A 13066-nucleotide genomic window follows, 5' to 3' on the forward strand; every position below is an offset into this window, starting at 1 on the left:
CCCACCTTCCCGGGAGTTTGCCCCCAGCCCCCCCGCACCCCCTTTCTCCCCAGTCCTGGGAGTCCCTCCCCCTCCCCCCAGCCTCGGTACCCCCTCCCCCAGTTCCCCGCCCCTCTGTCCCCGGGGGCGGGTCCCAGGATCCCTGGGCCAGCCGGGGCGGTGGGGGAGGGGAGGGAGGCTGCGTCGCGCTCGCCCCTTTTGGGCTCCTTGGCGCCCGGAGTCAGTGGCCCCTTCTCCGGTAAAGAAGCTCCCCGACCCCCGGGGCTTCTCCTAGCGGGTGGTTGAAAGCGCGGCTACCCAGATTCAGGCCGCCCAGACTGGAGACTCCTTCCTCCTCCTCCCGCCCCCTCCCCTCTTCTCTTTTCCCAAGCTCCGGTGGCGGGGTGCGCGGCGTATTTTGCTCTGGTCAGGGTTCCGGGAGCAGGGAGGGGGCGGCTTTGCACCATCTTTAAGGCGGGGAGACTGAGACAGGCAGAGCCGGGGCGATCGTGGGGAGGGCCACCCTTAACGGAGAGATGCAGGAGAGCTTGACCTGGCTCAGAGGACCCTTCCCCAACTCGCCCCAGACTCACCCCTGGCCAGGACAGGCTTGGGGCTTCCCCGTTGCCGGAGTGCTCTTTGGGCTCTCCTCTCCTCACTTTTCCTGGGTTCTTGACCTACTTCCTTACGTTTTGCCCCAACTGTGAGTGTGTAAGTTCTGAAGACAGGGCGGGGGAGGGGGTGGGCAGGCCCCCCAGGGAGAAGCCACCTCTCCTTTCAGGGGGAGGTTGGGGCCCTGGAGCTGAAGCAGCAGCCTTTTGCCCTTGAGCACCTGCCTCCTCCGGGGCACTTGAGAGCCAGGAAGAGCTCTTCTGGGGGCAGCTTTTGCCTGGCCAGAAATAAGCCCCTTTTCCACGTCGAAAGGAGAGGCTCAGGGTAACCCTGAAATGTGTTTGCACTGGCTGGCTGCAAATACACAGGGAGACTAGCAGGGGTTGGGATGCCCCTAGCAAGTATCCCCAGCAGAGACATTCAGAAAAAGGCCATTTAGTCCCTGGAGAGATGTGGGCTGAGTGTAGCTGCAGCAGTGAGTGAGGACAGCCTCTCTCTGGGCTCCTTGCCTCCTTCATGGGAGATGCTGGGCCCCTTCCTCTCATTGGGGTCTTTTTTTATCTGAAAGCACCATGTTGTCCTGGCCTAGTCTTGGGTTTGTCCTGACTGGTCTGCAAAGGACTTCAGCACATCAGAGTGATTGATTTGTGAGTGTATGAGCAGGTCTCTGTTCTGTCTCTGAGCTTTGAAAAGGACTTTATATTATCCTTGGAGCTTCCCTTGGTGATAGAAGGCCAGGGATAGCAAGGCAGGAAAGGGATGCCTTCAGGAGAGGGAGCTCCTCCACCAGTGCAGACAATTCCAGTCTTTAGCAAGTTCCTAGACTGTGGAGAGGAAGGCACTTGTCCACGGTCCTCCAGTCAGTGGGGAGGAGAGCTAGGGCCGGAGTCTAGAGAGCTTCCTCTCCACTAAGCGTCCTGAGGGGTGCCACAACCATCATTCCTTTTTCGTAGGTGAGGAGCCCCCGGAGAAAGGTTTAAATGCCCAAGCAGTCAAAGATGGGTTGCCTGGGAATCAGGCCTTTTCTCCCACTCTCGGCTGGGGGCAGTTGCTGAGTTTCCAGTTTCTGATTGCTTCTTTCCTTATCTTGCCAGGAGTACTCCCCCAGTTACAAGAGGCGGCGCACTGTGGAGGATTTCAACAAGTTCTGTACCTTTGTCTTGGCCTACGCCGGCTACATCCCTTATCCAAAGGAGGTAATTTTGAGCCCCTTTCCTGCTCTGAGAAAGACTCCACAACCTTGAGTTTTGCCTTGGAGTCATTTGAGAAAAGTTTCTACTTTTCCTTGTTTGAATTGCCTCAGGAGACATCTTTGCTTGTAGAGTTGGAGTTCAAGGCTGTGAGTCCCTTTAGGGTGCAGAGTGAGACAATCTCCCCTCCTTCCCCCCCAAAAAAAACAACCCTCACACACATTCTTTTAAAAATCCTTACTTGCTGTCCTAGTGACAAGTCTAGGACAGAAGGGCTGGGGACTAAGCAAACAGGGTTAAGTGACTTGCCCAGGGTCACCCAGCTAGGAAGTATCTGAGACCAAATTTGAATCCAGGTCCTCTGGACCCCAGGCCTGGCTCTGTCCGCTGAGCTACCTAGCTGCCCCCAAATCTTTCTATATGAAAAGTTTTTTGAAATTTAAACTGTGAAGGATTTCAGGATATAACAACACTAGCTTTAAGGTGCTTATATACACGACTCTCTTATACTTATAGAATGTAGCGCTTTGTGCTTCTAGGAACTAAAATAGGTTAAAAGGCAATTATCCTAAACTGAGAAGCAGAAGGCACCTGGCAGGCCATCTAGGCCAGCCTTGCTTTACCAAGGTGGAAGCGGAGGTTTAGGTGCTCCGTCCAGCGCTGCTGCAGCGTAAGACCTGAATGCATTTGGCTAAAAATGAGATGAGGACGACTCTTTAAGAGGCAAAGTCCAAGTCTGCACTTTTATCTATTGGATAAATGAGGTGTGTTTGTTCTGTACCGGAGAAATATGCCTCTTCCAACATCCGTTAGGGACAGAGACAAAAGTGGAATGGCCTGCTGCCCCGGAGCTCTCGCTCTAACGGGGAGACCGAGGAGACGTGACAGTAGAGAGAAGTCGCTCTGCTTCTGACCAATCCCAAGGTGTCTTCAATGATCTCAGGGCCGCTAGGAATTTCCCCACACAGATTGAACTAAAATTCTCTTTAATTCATAAAAAATGGTCTTGTAGGTGGGTTATTTGTTGAAAACAAGATCAAGAGAGTTGGGTGCCTGAGAAATCAAAGAGCAGGAAGGTTTGGGGAAGCCACTGTCAGAAAGAAGACTCGGATGGGCTCCGGAGGTCGGCAGAGCTGCTGTGGCCAGCGTGGGCTCTCTCTGGAGACCTTCCGGCCGCCGGGCACACCGTGGCGGGGATCCTCTCCTTGTGTGGGTTGGACTGTTCTAACACGGCTGCAGTCAAGGGGGAACACGGGAGAGTTGAGTCAGTTCAGAGACTTGGAGGCATCTCCCGCCCGTCGGTCCTTCCCCTCAGTGGGCCGGGGAGCCTCCCTCGGGGGGTGCTGGCCCTGCTCACTCCGGCCGGCTTCTTGTCTTTCAGGAGCCCCCTTTGAGGAGCAGCCCGAGCCCTGCCAACAGCACAGCCGGCACCATCGACAGCGACAGCTGGGACGCCGGCTTCGCCGACCTGCCCTCGGCGGTGTCCCTGCCCGTCGCTGACCGCTGCTTCGGCCACTTGCAGCCCTCTCTCCTGCAGCGAGCCAAGCCGAGCAACTTCCTTCTGGACAGAAAGAAGACGGACAAGCTGAAGAAGAAGAAGAAGCGTAAGCGTAGGGACGCCGACCTGCCGGGGGAGGAGGAGTACATGGGGGGCCTGCTGAAGCTGGAGCCCGGCGACGCGTACGCCGAGAGGACCGCGGCCAGCCCCGGCCTGCAGGACCTCCCCGCGGCCAGCAGCGACCCCTGCTCCGGCTGGGACTCCGACACCCGCTCCAGCGGCTCCTGCGCGGCGGCCACTCCTGACGAGGTGCAGGAGATCCAGACCGAAGGCAAACGGACTGTCATACGGCAGGGCAAGCAGGTGGTGTTCCGGGACGAAGACAGCACCGGGAATGACGAGGACATCATGGTGGACTCGGGTGAGTGTCTCCTGGCCGGCCGTGCGTGCGTGCGTGTGTGTGTGTGTGTGTGTGTGTGTGTGTGTACAAGGCGGGCAGCCCCCTACCCTGAGGGTGGGGGTGAGGCTCCAAGGAGATGAGTAAAGTGTTTGGGGCTCCTTGGGGTTCCCTGGGGCTCCCTGGGGCTCAGGCTGGCTGCTCTCCTCTCAGAATCCATACAGCAGAGCATCCTTGGGCACTAAGGGCTAGGCAGGGGCCGAGTGACTTGTCCAGGGCCACCCGGCTAGGACGTGGGGCTGGGGCTTTCTCCACTCCTTCCCGAGGAGCGAAGGCTCTTTAAGGAAGAGAATGAAGCATGCACGATTCTCGCAGGGAGGGCAGGGGGTCCCCCTGTTTGGGCCCCGTCCTCACCACTTTCTGTTGGCACAGATGACGACTCCTGGGACCTCGTCACCTGCTTCTGCATGAAGCCCTTCGCGGGCCGGCCCATGATCGAATGTAACGAGTGCCACACCTGGATCCACCTGTCCTGCGCCAAGATCCGCAAGTCCAACGTCCCCGAAGTGTTTGTGTGCCAAAAGTGCCGGGACTCCAAGTTCGACATCCGCCGCTCCAACCGCTCTCGCATGGGCTCCCGGAAGCTCTTTCTGGACTGACTGGCGCGGGAGCCGACTTCAGAGACGGAGCTGGAGGGGCTCTTCTTTGGGGTCGCTTTTCCCGAGCCCGAGCACAGAACTGCGAGGTGCAGCCATTGCCCTTCTGACATCGAGGTGCCTAAGCAGGAGGACAGCTTGTCCCGGGGACATCCCAACTGTACATAGCCGGTGACGACGGCGAATCTTTGTTGGCCAAAGCCGCTGCCGGCCTCTCCCCGGCGGCCAGGGCGCTCGAGCCGCGGCGGGCGGCCGAGGGAGGGCGCTCTGGCCGGCCGGCCGGGCTGGGGCGAGGGTGGGAGGAGGCCTCTGCGGGCCCCCAGGATGGCTGAGGGACGGCCGTGCGTGTTCCGCTTCCCGAGTGTCCGTCTTTACCGTAAGTGTCTGTAGAGCTAGCCTGATGTTGCCCTTCCCCGGCCGGGCTCGCTGTGGAGGGAGGGGAGCGCTGGGCCAGTGACCCCCGGTCCTGGCCGTGCTCACACTGTCCCGGGGCTGCTTCTGTGGGGGCAGAGCCGGGACCATCTCTTGGATGGAGGGCCCGTGTCCTTGATACAAGTTTCCATTTTGCACGATGTAAAAAACAATTTTTTTTCTTTTTTCTTTTTTTTTTCTTTTTGATTTTCTTTTTTTCTTTTTCTTTTTTTTTTTTTGCACGATCCAGTCAAACTGAGTTTGGTAGATTTCCTGCCTGGTCCCCCCTTGTCTTCGGGACGTGTCGGGGTGCAAAGTGGAGGTGCTCTCTTCCGAGTGGGTTGGGAGCAGGCTGGTTCCCTCCTCGTTTCCCCCCAAAGAGTACTCCTGCAGCCCCGTGGTAGAGGCAGTTATCACTGGAGATGAGTAGTGGTTTTATTTAAGTGAGAAATGTCCTGAGAAAAGGCAGGCGTCCACGTTTCCCAGAGGCAGAGGAGACTGCCCATCCCATAAGGGCGGCTCGCCTTTGGGCATCCCTCGCAAGGCTCTAGCCTCAAGCTCTTGCTTTCTCCAGAGGCGAGTGTGGTCTGACTCCCGGCACTCCGCCTTCCCTGGAATTTGTTGTGAGGTCCTATAACGACTCCCCGGCCTCTATCGCCCCCAAACCCGCGTCGTGGCACGCAGCAGGTGTCTCCTGCCTGGGCCCGGCCGAGGGAGGTCCGGGGATTGGACGCGTGGGCGACTCGAGCCCAGCTCTGTTCGGGCCATCCCCGTGGCAGAACCACTGGCTGATTCTGCTCCCTGGTTCATGAGAGGACCTGAGCTTTTTTCTCCTTGATGACTAAGTTGACAAATAACTGTATGTAGCCGCTGTTCAAGGCCTTGTTTTAAAATTAAAAAAAAAATTAAAAAAAATTAAAAAACAACAAAAAACCCCATCCCTTGTAAATGAATGAATGTTGTTCTTCAGAAAGTGTGGGAAGGGTAACTGGGATTGAAGTTAGAAGTTTTATTTCCCAAAAAAAAAAAAAAAAAAAAAGTGGCCTCAGCCAAGCCTCCAGACAGAGGTGCTATGGGCTTACATAGTGGCATTTTTTGTGTCGGGCACGAGACCGAGCTGCTCTCCTCTGAAGGAAGAGCCGTCCTATTGTGTCGATTCCGAGCCCCCTTTTCTAGGTCTGGTGTCTCTTCACACCCTTGCCCAGCCGATTTTTTTTTTTTTATATGAGTTCATTGACCATTTGAGCAGAAAAAAGAAGAAATTCAGTTCCTGAAACCTGGTCCAACAGGAAGAATCCCCAGGGTGAAGTGAAATCATAGGTTGTAGAATTTTTAAAGTGCATTTTGAAAGGGCCCGGCTTCGGTGAGGGCGCAGCATCTATCCGACGCTAGAGGCATCCGCCAAAGATCTGCCCCCTCCTACCACCTGTCTCATTTCTGCACCGAGAGAAATAACCAAAGTTTCAAAATCCTCTTTTTGTTTGTTTGTTTGACATTTTTTATTCCACAAAGTGTTAAGAGCGCTCAGAAGCCAGTCAGGAGCGGCTAGAGTTGGGGTCCCGGCCGGTGGGGTCCGGGGTGGGGTGGGGGGTTCTCTGGAAGTGTCTCAAGAAGGCCTGTGATGTTCATCTGGTGATTTGTGTCCAGCGAGGCAGGCCCGGCCCAGCCCAGCCTGGGGTCTGTCTCTGCGTCCAATGGAGCTGGGGCAGCCGCACCCCGCTTATTTTATGCAAATTAGGTGTGTCCCCAGCCCAGGCTCCTGAGGGTGGGGAAGGGTGGCTCCAGAAGGGAGGGGGCCCCTCTCGGGCTTTGGCCAGGCCAGACACTTAACATCGTTTACATGGTTCTGTGTAATTATAAAGTTTATGTGTATAGAGAAGCTGTTTCTGTGAAACTGTATATTTTGTAAATAAATATATTGATACTTTGAAGTTCAAATTAAGTTTCTGGTGTGTGTTTCTGCCTGGAGAACAAGCCTGCCCTTTGGGGAGGGTTCACAATTCTAGGGAGATGAATCCCACCCCCCCTGACAGGACAGGCTCTCCCCTCCTCTGGGAAGTCTTCCCTGATTATTTCCCCCAGCTGTTAGGGCTCCCTCCTTCTCTCCTATTTATTTTGGCCACCATGAGAGCTGTATGGCTGGAAGGGATGTTAGAGGTCACCGAATCCCACAGGCATGGAAAGAGGTCAAATGACTCTGCCAGAGCCACAGAACTAGTAAGTAGGAAACAACCCCAAGGCCTTCACTTTGTCTTACAACTCCTGGCCTCCGAGATCTTGGAATCGTTTTATTTTCCCTCACTTCTGACCTAAATTTAACATTTCCTTAAACGATTTAAAAACCTGTCAGAAGGTCGTCCATAGGTTCCAGAGAGGTCTAAAACCCACCAAAAAGGTTAAGAATGGAGACCTCGAGCTCCTTGAGGGCAAGTGCTTCATGCTTTTGTGTCCTGAGTGCCTAGCACGGTGCTTGGTTCCGAGTAAGCATTGAAATCCTCTCCACTGGACCCTGATTCATTTCAGATAGGATGGAAAGGGCTTGCAGCACCCCAGTGCACTCTGGTCACTAAATCCTCAGAAATAATCCCAAGAGAAGTAGATAGCTGCAGCAGTTTTCTCTCCTCAGTGGGTGATTGAGGTGAATATGAAATTTCACTGGTCACTCCAGCCTTCCCAGAGCCCTTCTCTGATCACCATGGGGTGGGGAGGGCACTGAACTCTGGGTGCTTGCTTTGCCCCAAGACTAGGCTTTGACAAATTCTGCCAAGTTTGGAGAAGGACCTCCCTGCAAATGGCCTTTCCAACAGTGAACCACAAGGCCCTGATTTGAGGAGAGATGAAGAGATTTGGAAGAAGCCACTGTGGTGAGCCAGCTGGCCCATGTGTCAAGGGAGCATCTGGATTCAGACTAAGCAACATAAAGGGGACCCACTCGAGGTGGTTTAGTGATTTTTTTTTCCCCCAGTGGGTCCAGGAGGGGCTGAGTAGAAGCAGCAGGAGTAATCCAGGCCCAGGGTTTGGAGGGAAGATTGTTGATGACTCAAGGGTGAAGGGATGAGGGATCTGAGAGAAGAGGCTCACCAAGGGGTCAAGCCTGGCAGGAGGAGGGAATGGTAGCCAGTGCAGGTGCTGGGAGGAGGAACTGGAGGTCAGCAGGTGTTGTAATGGGTGTAAAGATAACATTCTGATCAGATAAAAGGAATTTCAGAGTTCCTGGTGGAGGAAGTGGGGCAAGATCAAACAGACACCTTCAGCAAATGAGTAATTAAGGTTTGGGAGGTCAGGGTGATAGAAAGAGCACTGATGGCTGGATGTGGCTAAGTCCTCTAGAATGAAGATCGGGAACCAGGCATGGAGGAGGGAAAGCGGGTCCTGGACAACAGCTGCCAGAATCTTGACTGGGAGGTAGATAGAGGTTGGTGACCATCAGAGGAGGGGGGGAAGATCACTGTGAGAGAGAAAGAGACCCAGGCACAGTCTCCCCTATATTGACCAGTGAGTTGAGGGGATGAGGGAATGGGCAGCCAGTGTGTCCTCAGGAGGGAGGGAGGAAGGGAGCAGGCAATGCACAGCCCATGGGAAGGGGTGGTGGGTCACTTTAGAGGTGAGCACTGGCATGCAGGGGTAGTTGGCTTTAGAGAGACAGAAATAAGGGGGCAGCCAGTGGGGGATGGAGGTCAGGGTTTGGATAATGGCATCTTTGGGGTTCAGAATCATTGGGATGGGGTGGAAATGTGTTAATGATGGAGGAATAAGTTCAAGGAGGTTATGATTGTCCTTAGGACAATGGAAAGGGGGTGCAGGGGGAAGGCTTGTGGAGGGGGAGATGGGATTCTTGATGGGAGGTCACTTGGATGATGGTCCTGAGGGCAAAGAATGTTGTAGCTCTTTGAGGGCAATTTCAATGAATCCCCTGGATGAGCTCCTACTGTATACTGGAGGCTTCAGCTGGAGGATTTCTCCCCAGCTCATCTGGCATTCTAGAAGCTTCCCCAGACTAACAAAAGAAGGGCTCTGTGGCTGTGGGGCCAAGAGGTGTGCTAGGGACTAACCCCATCCTACCTGGGGCAGGGAAGCACTCCCCTGGGGAGAAAGGGTACAGCTGCTGCCCTGGCCCAGAGCCTTACCAGGCTGACCTTCCCTGCCCCTAGTCTAGGGGGTGTCAATCAAATTCAGCAATGCAATTCAGCAAAGAATTCTTAAGGACCTGCTGTCAATCAGTCAACCAGCATTTATCATGGGCTTTAGTGCACTATGCATGGCAGAGATAAATATGAAACATTCCTTGCCCTCCAGGAGCTTACATTCATCAGGGGAGTCACACATTTTTAAAACATAAAAAGGCAATTTGGGTGGATGAGTGGGAACCCTAGCAATTGGAAGGATCAGGAAGGGTTCAAGAGGGAGGTGAATCTTGAGAATGAGGAATCTAATAAGGGACCAATACTTTATTTTTTATTTATTTATTTTCTGTCTTGATATCAGTTCAAAGGCAGAAGAGTGGCAAAGGCTAGGCAAAGTGACTTACCCAAGGTCACACAGCTAAGAAAGTGGCCTGGTGCTCTATCCACTGTGCCTCCTAGCTGTCCTAATAAATACTTTAAAAACTCACTCATTATCTGTCAAAGCAAGTCCTGGTTCACTGCCTGGGAGCTTAGAGAGAAAGTATCTCTTTGGGATAGATACTGAAGGTTAGAAAAACTGAGGGAGATGAACAAGTATATAAGTATTGAATAAGTTCTCTCTGGGTTCATTATGGTTGTAGCCCCAAACTATGTCCAAGAAAGAAGCTTCCAGAATTTCTTTAACCAAGGGATTAAAGCAACTTGGACCCTCTCTTGTATTTGTATTAAAAAATCTCACTTAATAGATGGTATCATGTTCCCTCTTCCCCCAAGAAAGTGGATCAAAGCTCTTATTTTATAAAAAACAGAAGTTGGTAAACTTTAAAGGATCAGAGCTGAGAAGAACCTTATGCTTCTTTGAGCCTCAGTTTACTTCTCTGTAAACTTATGAGGCATCTAGGAGGTACAGAGCCTTGGACCTAGAACCAGGAAGACTCCAAATCCAGTCTCAGTCACCTACTAGCTGTGTGGCCCTGGGCAAGTCACTTAATATCTGCCTCAGTTTCCTCAATTGTAAAATGTGGATTCAACATCCACAATGTTGTGATGATCAGATAATATTTGCAAAACCCTAAGCATAGTACCCCACACATGGTAGGTAAATAAATGTTTGTATTTTGTTCTCTTACCTATCAAATAAGGGATTTGGATTAGATCGCTTCTAAGGTCCCTTCCAGCTTTAAATTTATTATGGTCTCCCATTATAGGAGAGTATACTTGAGTCCAAGAGCAGTCACTTGTCCAAGATCCAAGATCAAGATTGAATCTTGATCCTCTAATTCCAAATTTAGCTTTACCAACCAACCAACCAACCAATCAATGGTTGACCTTAATTAAGTACTTACTGGGGGTGGGGGTTAAGGCTGGAGATACTAGAGTTTGTAAAAGATAATCCCTGCCCTCAAGGAGTTCACACCCTAATGGGAGAGATAACAAGCTTATATCCGTTAACAGGCAATATACAGGATAAATAGTAAATAAATAGCAGAGGGAAGACCCTAGGACTGGGAAGGATTAAGGAAGGCTTCTTGTAAAAGATGAGATTTATTTGGGACTAAAGGGAAGCCAAGGAAGCAAGTAGGCAGAGAGGAGGAAGAAGAGCCTTCCAGACTTGGGGCACAACTGGAGAAAATGCCTGGAGGAGTCAGAGATGGAATATTTTGTTCATGGAACAGCCAGGAGGCCAGTTGTCAATGGATCATGTTTTTGGGGTAAGAAGAAAGGAGCCTGGAAAAGTAGGAAGTTTAGGAGGGGGTTTAAATGCCAGACAAAGCATTCAGTATTTGCTCCTGGATGTTGAGGGAGGGATGGGATGCTTGGAGCCCTATATCAGAAAAATCACTTCAGTGGCCAAATGGGAGATGGATTGGATTAGGGAGGGACTTGAAGCAGTTAGACCAACTGGCAGCTATTGCAATAATCCAGGGATAAGGTGATGAAGGTCTGCACCAGAGTAGTGGAGGGGTCAGAGAAGGGGACATACTGGAGAGCTACTACAGGGGTAAAATGGACAGCCTGGATATTTGGGGGGAGAGAATGAAGAATCCAGGATGACATCTATGCCGGGCGATAGAGGAGGGGAGGGAGGGTTTAAGATGACAGCTAATAAGTTCTGTTTTGGACATGTTGAATTGAAGATGTCTACTGGACATCCAGTCTGAGATACCTGAAAGGTATTTGGAGATGCAAGATTGGAGAGCAGCAGAGAGATTGGGGCAGGAAAGGTACATTTGAGAATTGTCCTCATAGAGATGGTAATTAAATTCTTGGGAGCTTGATGAGATCAGGGATAAGGGAAGTAGTATAATTGGAGAATAGGGCCCTGGACAGAACCCTGAAGGGCATCTATGCTTAAATGGCAGGATCTGGACAAGGTATAGCAAAGGAGCCAGAGAAGCTGTTAAACAGGGGGCAAGAGAGGTGTCATGAAAACTTTAGAGAGTATCAAGGAGAAGATGGTAATCAACAGTTGTCAAAGGCTGCAGAGAGGTTGATGGGAATGTGGACAGAGAAAAGGTCATTTGATTTGGTCACTATTTCCAATGCATCCTATGGCAGAAAAGGGAAAAGGTCAGGCTTGGCTCCCTGTTCCTCCTTTCAAGGATAAGTCTGAGCCTTTGCTAGCCCTTCTGCCTCAGATGAACCAGTTGTTTTGTTGATTAGTTGTGGAGACCCCATTTGGGGTTTTCTTGGCAGATCTTAGAGTGGTTTGCCATTTCCTTCTACATCTCTTTCTGGTTAAAACAGAAGCTTAATAACTAAATTAAACCCAGACTGACTACCTCATTTAAAGCAGAAAGTAGAACAATAAATGCAAAGTAGTGCATTAATTTTGCTCTGCAAGTTGGAAGAATAATTGGAAAATTATACACTTTCAGTCAGTCAACAAACAATGGTTAAATAGCTATTAGGTTATTGGCCAGGCTTTTAATTAAGCTCTGGGGTTATAGAGAAAGGCAAAAAACAAAATAAATAAAAACCAAATGAAAACAGTCTTTGCTCTGGAGGAGATCAAAGTAAATGGTCATGGGTACCATTTTTTCTTCTATATTTATATGAGGAAACTTTGGCAAACAGGGTTAAGTGACTTGCTTAGGGTCACAAAACTAGTGTCTGAAGTCTAATTTGAACTCTGGTCCTCCAGGACTCCCAGTGCTGCACCATTAGGTGCTTCTCAGATCGCCATTTACTTTGTGCAGCTCTAAGTACATGCAACCTCTTACAAGAATGTTGCTTAGTAAATGTTTGTCTGACTGAATTCCTAGGATCACAGATTCAGAGCTGAAAGCGACCCTGGAGACCACTGAATCCAATCCTCTCATTTTACAGGAGGAGGAAACTTAGGTCCTGAGAAGAGCCTTAAAAAAATTTAAAAAAAAAAAAAAAACCTTTACTTTCCATCTTCAAATCAATATTGTGTATTGGTTCCTGAGTAGAAGAGAGGTAAGAGCTAGGCAATGGGGTTAAGTGATTTGCCCAAGGTCACACAGCTAGGAAGTGAGAGGCTAGACTTGAACCCAGGACCTTTCCTTCTCTAGGCTTGGCTCTCAATCCTCAGAATCACTCAGCTGCCCCAAAGAGTAGCTTCTTGGCAAAGGCACCTTCCGGGGATGGGGTGGGTAAGCTGCTGAGATAGGGCTTGACTCAGGACTTCATATTCGAATCCTGATTCCTTTTAGAACCCCAAAGTAAACGGGATTGGATGCAAATGTTATTGGTTCACAAATACTAAAAAACGACTCTGAGCTTGCAATCAGGAGAATTTATAATTATGCATGGTTGGAGGGTGGGAAATAGCATTTGCTTAAAAAGATTCAGAAAGTGGCTGGACGCGAGAAGGAAAAGGGGAGGAGGAAGAGTGAGAAAAGGGAGGGGGGTGGGAAGAAGGGAAGGAAGAGGAGGAAAGGAGAAAAAAAAGGAGAGGAAGATGATTTTTCCCATAAAAAGTGAATAGGAACGGGGAAAAGTAGAGGTACTGAAGAGAGAGCAAACTGGGAGGACTATTCCGGCTCTGCCCGAGCTCAGGGCCCGCCCTCCAGGTGGGGTCCAGTTGGTCCGTGCGGGGCAGGTGGAGAGCGCAGCCCGGACCGCGAAGGGTTCGGCCGCCGCCCCGCCCCCGGCTAAAGCGGCTGCGGCGAACGCCCCAGGGCTCCCGCCTCCCCCAGGAGGCTACGCGCGCTCTGCTTTCCCCCTCCCCC

General features: G+C 51.3%; 1 protein-coding gene across 1 annotated transcript; it reads left to right on the forward strand.

The window, feature by feature from the left end:
* Positions 1-515: 515 nt before the first annotated feature.
* PHF13 (PHD finger protein 13) lies at positions 516-4335 on the forward strand. The gene is made up of 4 exons (XM_044668661.1): positions 516-611; positions 1686-1787; positions 3163-3700; positions 4109-4335. Exons 1-4 carry the CDS (start codon positions 516-518, stop codon positions 4333-4335), a joined length of 963 nt encoding a protein of 320 aa, XP_044524596.1.
* The last annotated feature ends 8731 nt before the right edge of the window (positions 4336-13066 follow it).

This window comes from Gracilinanus agilis, chromosome 3 (assembly GCF_016433145.1).
Source record: "Gracilinanus agilis isolate LMUSP501 chromosome 3, AgileGrace, whole genome shotgun sequence".
Lineage (NCBI taxonomy): Eukaryota > Metazoa > Chordata > Mammalia > Didelphimorphia > Didelphidae > Gracilinanus > Gracilinanus agilis.